This window comes from Meles meles, chromosome 21 (genome assembly GCF_922984935.1).
Source record: "Meles meles chromosome 21, mMelMel3.1 paternal haplotype, whole genome shotgun sequence".
Lineage (NCBI taxonomy): Eukaryota > Metazoa > Chordata > Mammalia > Carnivora > Mustelidae > Meles > Meles meles.
Window position 1 is genome coordinate 7,881,837 of NC_060086.1, and position 6,357 is coordinate 7,888,193.

General features: G+C 62.9%; 1 protein-coding gene across 1 annotated transcript; it reads left to right on the forward strand.

Annotated features, from left to right (window-relative positions):
• The first annotated feature begins 230 nt into the window (after positions 1 to 230).
• Positions 231 to 4,411, forward strand: UPK3BL2 (uroplakin 3B like 2). Its single transcript, XM_045994178.1, has 6 exons — positions 231 to 435; positions 1,855 to 2,127; positions 2,324 to 2,543; positions 3,015 to 3,091; positions 3,335 to 3,455; positions 4,256 to 4,411. The coding sequence occupies exons 1-6, from the start codon at positions 315 to 317 to the stop codon at positions 4,362 to 4,364; spliced, it is 921 nt and encodes a 306-aa protein (XP_045850134.1). The 5' UTR covers positions 231 to 314; the 3' UTR covers positions 4,365 to 4,411.
• The last annotated feature ends 1,946 nt before the right edge of the window (positions 4,412 to 6,357 follow it).

Consider the following 6,357-nt stretch of genomic DNA (forward strand, 5'->3'; position numbering starts at 1 on the left):
TTGTTGGCAGGACTGTCACTGGGGCTCCCTGGATCGGAAGCTACGCCTCCTTCCTGGGGGCCCTCCCTGGCCAGGCCCTCCTGGAGTCAAGGGTGGGAGGGTCCGGGCTTGTCCTGGGCCGCAGCTGCTGATTGTTCTTTTCAGACCCCTCCCTGGGATGCCAGATCCGTAGGGCCAGAAGATTCTGCCCCCGAACCTGTCCAACCAGTTGTTTGGGGAGAGGGGGCACCTCCTGGGAGGAGTGGCGGAAAGTGCCCGAAACAGACTCCTCCATCCCCTAGCCGACAGCCGAGGCTCTGGGACGCTGGAGACGGATGCTGGGACAGACAGCTGGTCAGATGCTCTGCCTGCCCACGGGGCTCAGTGGGGGTCAGTATTGGCCGCTGATGCCACTGTTGCTGTTGCTGACCGGCCTCCATCAGGGGACAGGCCTGGGTGAGTGAAGGGGGCCGGGGCACCGTGCCTCCGGCTTCAGGAGGACAGACCCACCTCCCCCAGCCGCCTTCCGAGCCCCAAGTGTGGGGACTGGGTCCTGGGTGGGTCTGGGTGTGACCACCAGAGAGGTCACAAGACAGACACCTGTCCCCACGGGAGAGTGGACAATGCTTCCTCCCTCTTTTTAGGGTTCTCATCCCCACGCATCCTGAACCCCCTTCCATTCTCGCCAGTGCCCCCCTCCTTCCCCTCCTTCCTGTCCCTGAGGGGAGGCTCAAAGACAAAGACAATGCCCCCAAGGAAGCTTTCCTGGGGTGCAGGACACTGTGGGCTCTTAAACTGGAGGCGCTTAGAGGGGTGGCCTCCCCCCCATCTGGGCTTCTCCCCTCCTTCTCCCTTGTTAAGTGGACAGTAAGTGCCTGCTGTATGCAGGGTCCCCGGGGCCTCAGAGACAGAAGCGGGGGGCTCTGAGGAAGGAGAGGTCTGGCCTTGACCCTTTGGAGCGGAATGAAATGGAAATGAATCATACCAACCGAGAGAGGGAGAGGCTTCTGGAAACTGGCAGGAAAGCCGCCTCCCCTTTCTGCTGCCCTCCAGGGTTGGGGGCTGGAGAGAGGAGGGGCAGTGTCCTCAGGGGAGCCTTCTGGGCACCGAAATTGAGTCCCCCCCCCCCCCCGCCATCTCTGGCCCAGGCTTCCCTGCCCTTCCCCAAGCGAGGCTGTAAGGGGCAGAGAGGAGGATAAGATCCAGAAGGGGAAGGTACCTGGGGCGGGGTGGGGGACGGCAGAGCACTGGGTGGGGAGAAGAGGATATCCTCCCTCTCAGCCAGGACACCTCCTGGACGCACACGTCTGGGCCTGGGGTCTTGGTGGGGACCTTTCTGTGTCACCCCCCATCCTCCCAAGCCGCTCATTCCTCTCTTCAGGCAAACCAGCCCGGATCATGGGGGTGGCGGTGGAGGGACTGGAGAGGCGGGTAAACGGACGCCCAGAGAGTGCCAGAGCTCAAGGTCACTGGACCTTGTCAAGTCCAGTCTAGGGTTTAGGCTCAGGCTCCCCGAAATCGGAGTCTCACCCCAACAAGGGCTAAGACCCCTTCCCCACAACTGTGTATGCTGCTGGGGGCGGGGCCTCCTGTGCCGCCAAGCCCTCCCCGGGCCCCGCCCAAGGCAGGGACCCCAGTGACAGGTGCGGCAGGACCTCCCTCCTGCCCTCCCACAGTGCCTACCCCGAGTAAGCCAGCAAGGCAGGGGGCAGGGGCTGGACTCAGGCCACCCACCCGTGTCCCACGGGCACAGACTTGTTAGGGAGCCCTCCCCATTAGTGTTTGCCCGCAGCTTCCAGGAGGAGCCTCCAGGCCTCCCTCAGATTGGGGATCCCAAATCCAGTCTGTGTCTTCCCCCTCAGACTGGGTCCTCAGATTGGGGCTTCCAGGACCACCACTCCTCCCTCAGACAGGGGCTTCCAGGCCCACGACTCCTCCCTCAGACTGGGCTGTGGGGGCTTGGTTGTCCTGTTGAGCCCCTTCTGTCTGCCCCAGAGCGCATCCGCTATGTGCCCCAGCTCGCAAGCCCCAGCCTGGCAGGGACCCTCACCCAGTCTACCTTCACGCTGGAGCAGCCAAAGGGGCAGTTCAGTCTCCTCAACATCTCTGACTTGGACGCCATCTGGCTGGTGGTGGCCCACAGCAATGGTGGGTGCTGCGGGGGCACAGGCCTTGGTTTTCCCTCTGTGAGATGGGCGGGAAGCCTGGGAGGAGCCGCAGGTCTGGGGGGAGGGGAGGCAGGTCTGGGGGTGGGATGTGGCAGGAGGGCTGTCTGGCCTGGCGGGAGGGGGTGGACCCCTCGCCCCCCAGCAGCCCATGCCATCTGACTGGCGGCTACCCTCAGCCACCCAGAGCTTCACAGCCCCACAGAGGGTTGAGGACACCCCGGCCCCTGCCGACTTCACCCGGAGGGGCTACTACGTCACACTGATGGCCCACCGGGGCCTCTACCCGGGCAACCAGACTGGGAACCAGCTCCGGGTCCTCCGCGTTGGTAATGACACCAGCTGCTCCCTGGCCAAACGGGGCTGCAACGCCCCGCTGCCGGGCCCGGGCCCCTACCGGTGAGCTACCGCCGGGCCCTAACCTGAGCCTGGGGCAGCTCCCAGTGGTCGGTGGGAAGGTCTTGGGGAAATTCTCCCTTCTTTCTCCAGCAGAGGGCCCCCCACTTGACCCTCAGCCCCCCTGGACCCAGCAGGTGGAGTTTCTCTGTCCAGACAGGGTGGGCCCCAGTCCCATGTCCCCTCACTCGGGGCTTGAGTCCCGGATGCTGAGTGCTGGGGATCTAGACCATTCCACGCACACATTTCCTACGTGAGGACTTTAAGGCCCAGAGAGGGTGAGGGAAGCACCCAGGGCTACACAGCTGGGAAATGTCACAGCTGGAAGTGGAGCCCCTTCTGGAGGGTTCTAAGGCTGGCTTTTAGGTCCTGTCTCCTCTTCCCCACACCCCCCAGGCTCTGGGAGTCAAGAAGTCAGACAGACAGGTGCCAGGGGCCAGAGGCCTCACCCCCGGTCCTGGGTCTCTTTCTCAGAGTGAAGTTCCTGGTGATGAGTGACAGGGGACCTGTGGCTGAGACCGAGTGGTCCAGCGAGACCCGCCTGCAGCAAGGTATGGGGTGTGGGGGAGAAAACACTGGGGCTAGGGGCTGCGGGGCCTGGGGGGGCTCCCAAGGCTGGGCTGGGCTGGGGAGAATGGGCCAGCCCCCCATCAGAGGCATCACTACCACTGAGCTGTCTGCAGGTGCTCGGGGCCCCAAGCTGGGGAGAGGGAGGGTTGGTCTGGAGGCTGTTCCAGGTCCCCTTGCTCAGGTCAGGTCTCTCCTCCCTGGGGCGCCCCCTTCACGCCCCTCAGCTGAGGCACTGCAGGCTGCCCCAGGGCCCCAAAGCGCGGGCACCGTGGTCATCGTCGCCATTCTGTCTGTCCTGCTGGCTGTCCTCCTCACTGCCCTCCTTGCTCTGCTCATCTACACCTGGTAAGTGGACAGGGTCTCGGCCCCCCTGGGAGGGGTGGGGTCTCTGACTGGAACCACCTCTTATGCCCCTCCCCCTCCCTACCCAGACGACCGCAGGTCGCGGGGGTGTGGGTGTGTGTGCAGGCACGAACCCCTCCTCCTTCGTCCCTCTCTGCCTGCCTGTTGCCCCCGTCGGAGACGGAGGTGGCAGGGGCGTGTCCGCGCTCTCGGAGCGCGCACCACTCGCCCCCTGGCGGCAGCAGCCGGAATTGCGAGTGGGGGGCTCGCAGCAGACACCCCAGTGGGATACATCCAAGGGGAGAATTGCTTTTAGTCCAAGTCCTGAGTTTTGCCTCCAGACTTCATCTGGAGCTCGATGCTGGGGCCTGGTGAGCCGGAGGTGCCTGCAACTTCCTAGAGGAAAGGGGAAGGCTGGTGTGGGTTGGATTTGGGGAAGGGAGGAGGAGAGCAGTTCTGGGAGGGAGAGGGACTGCCTGGTGGGGGAGGGTTTCTGGCAGCCAGGAAAGCAGGGGTCTTGATTCCCCGCTGAGAAAAAGGGCTGTGTCCTGAGGGCCCGAGGGAGCCAGTGGCAGGCTTCGATCCGGGAGACGAGCAGCTCCTGGGGTGCAGGGAGTAGAGGAGAGTGGGGTGCTGGGAGGACACAGCTGGATTTGTGAAGTTTCAAGGAATAGCCTGGTTCCCTTTGGTATCCCCAGCCTGGCCAGGATAGCCTCAGTCTCCCCAATGCTCCTATGCCTAGGACTCCAAGCTGTAGGACTTGGATTGGGTCCTAAGTTCATCTCGTCTCCCCTCCCCTGAAGCTATGACACCTGCGGGAGCACTCCCATTTCGGGCCCAGAGCCATCGGTGTGTGTGAGAAGATACGACACCCACCACGTGACCAGCCCTCCAGCCACGGGGGGCTCCTGAGGGGTCCTCGTCTACCCCTCAGCCTCCGCCCTGCTCCCGGCTACGGATCCTGCCTCTTCGGGAGCCCCAGGAAGAGAGCGTTTCTGAGTGAGGGTGGGGGGAGTGTGTCCTTGGTCCCCAATTGGGCCTGTCCTTGTCAGAAATAAATGTCCCCAGCATCCCTGTGCTCATCTGAGTTGCTGAGAGGCTGAGCAGTCCCCTGAACTCCTGTCCCCAGTCTCCCTGGGAGGCTGCGTGTGTCTGGCACGGGCTGCCCCATCCTCCCAGCGTCCTTCCTGTGGCCCTCCTCTGGCTGGAAGGCTCAGAACCTCTAAGCTTGCTGGCCAGCCCGAGGCTCACTCAGGGCGTGGGGGGCAGGGTACGCAGGTGAAGCCGACCCTTTCTCCAAACTGAGTTCTGGGGAGTCTGGCATCTGTGAGCATCAACCCCACTCTGTGCCAGGTTCCCCAGAGTGGGAGATGCCCCATGCACTGTCCTGCCCTCAAGATGCCCCCTGCTGTACGGGGAGGAGAGGGACACCAGCCCTTCAAGAACGGCAGGGGCGCAGGTACCAGAGTTCCAGATGGGGCTTCAGGAGAGGCTTTCTGGGCATGTGTAGCGTTGGAGAAGGAGCAGCCCTGTGCCAGGTGACCCAGGAAGGGTGCTCAGGTGGGGGAACAGCATATGCAAAGGCCTGGGAGCCACCAGGGGCTGGTGGATGGGCAGGTTTTGAGTGGCTTGAGGTTAGGGTAAGGGATGGCAGGGAGGCTGGAGGACAGCCTGTGCTGCGTGCCCTGGGGGCTGGAGGCAGGGAGGGAAGGCAGTGGCCAGGTGCCTCTTTCTGGGAGGTGTGAATGGCCCTAATTGGTTTACTAGCCCTTGCAGACACATCTGGGTCCTGCTTTGGAGGAAGTGCTCACATGACCATGGGGGAGGCAGGCTGGGAGGGGCAGGGAGGGGAGGGGGGCAAACGGGCTTCCACACCCTGCCTAGGTCAGCCTTGGCCTCCCCAGAGCCTTTCTGGAGCAGCCATGAACGCCAACCCCGAGGCTGGGAACTCTGGACATGTTGGTTACCCTCTCTGGTCCTCAGTTTCCCCTTATGTAAAAAGGGAGGGTTGAGCTGGATGACTAAGTCCTCACTGCACAAATCAATGTCCTGTAGGGTCAGGCCTGGCAGGAGACAGATGGCACGCTGTCGCGCAGGGAATGTTTACAAAGGTGTGGTCAGCGCGCTAAGGGAGCCGACAGAAGAGGGCCGTGACCGGGGCTGCCCAGCCCTCCAGTACCCAAGGGGCCCACGGGAGGGAGTGGTGCTTCCAGAGCCAGTGAGCAGGAGTCCCGGGGGAGGGTCTGCCCCCTAGAAGCAGGGGCTGTAGATAAAAGAACGCAACCACCAGAAGGAGGGGGGGACAGGGGAGAAATACCCCTCACGCTGGTGGCTGTAGCGGACCTACCGAACCAGCAGCCAGAGGACTGCACCCCAAGACTGCCCCCCACTTCAGACAGCGGCGACAAGGACTGGGCGCCCAGGATACCCACACTTCTGTCCGACTCGGCTACGATGCAGGGATTCCCATGACTCCATCCTCGGACTGGGTCACTTGCTAGAAGGGCGCACGGAACTCAGGAAAACGGTCTCCTTACCGTTACCGGGTTCTTATAAAGGCTACAACTAGGGGGTAGACTAGAAGAGATGCATACGGAGAGGTGGGGGGAGGGGCGTGGAGTTTGCATGCCCTTTCTGGGGTCGCCCAGTGGGGTCGCCCACCCAGAAGCTCTCTGAACCCATCGGCTAGGGTCTTTTGGGGGGCTTCCCTCACGGAGGCGCGATTGATGAAATCATTGGCCGTTGGTGATGGAACTCCACTTCCAGGCTCTCGTGAAGGTCATCCCACCAGTGTGGCCTCAGGTGTGGTTGACCAGAACATGTTACAAAAACATAAGACGTTCCGGGGCGCCTGGGTGGCTCAGTCGGTTGAGCGTCTGACTCTTGATCTTGGCTCAGGTCACGA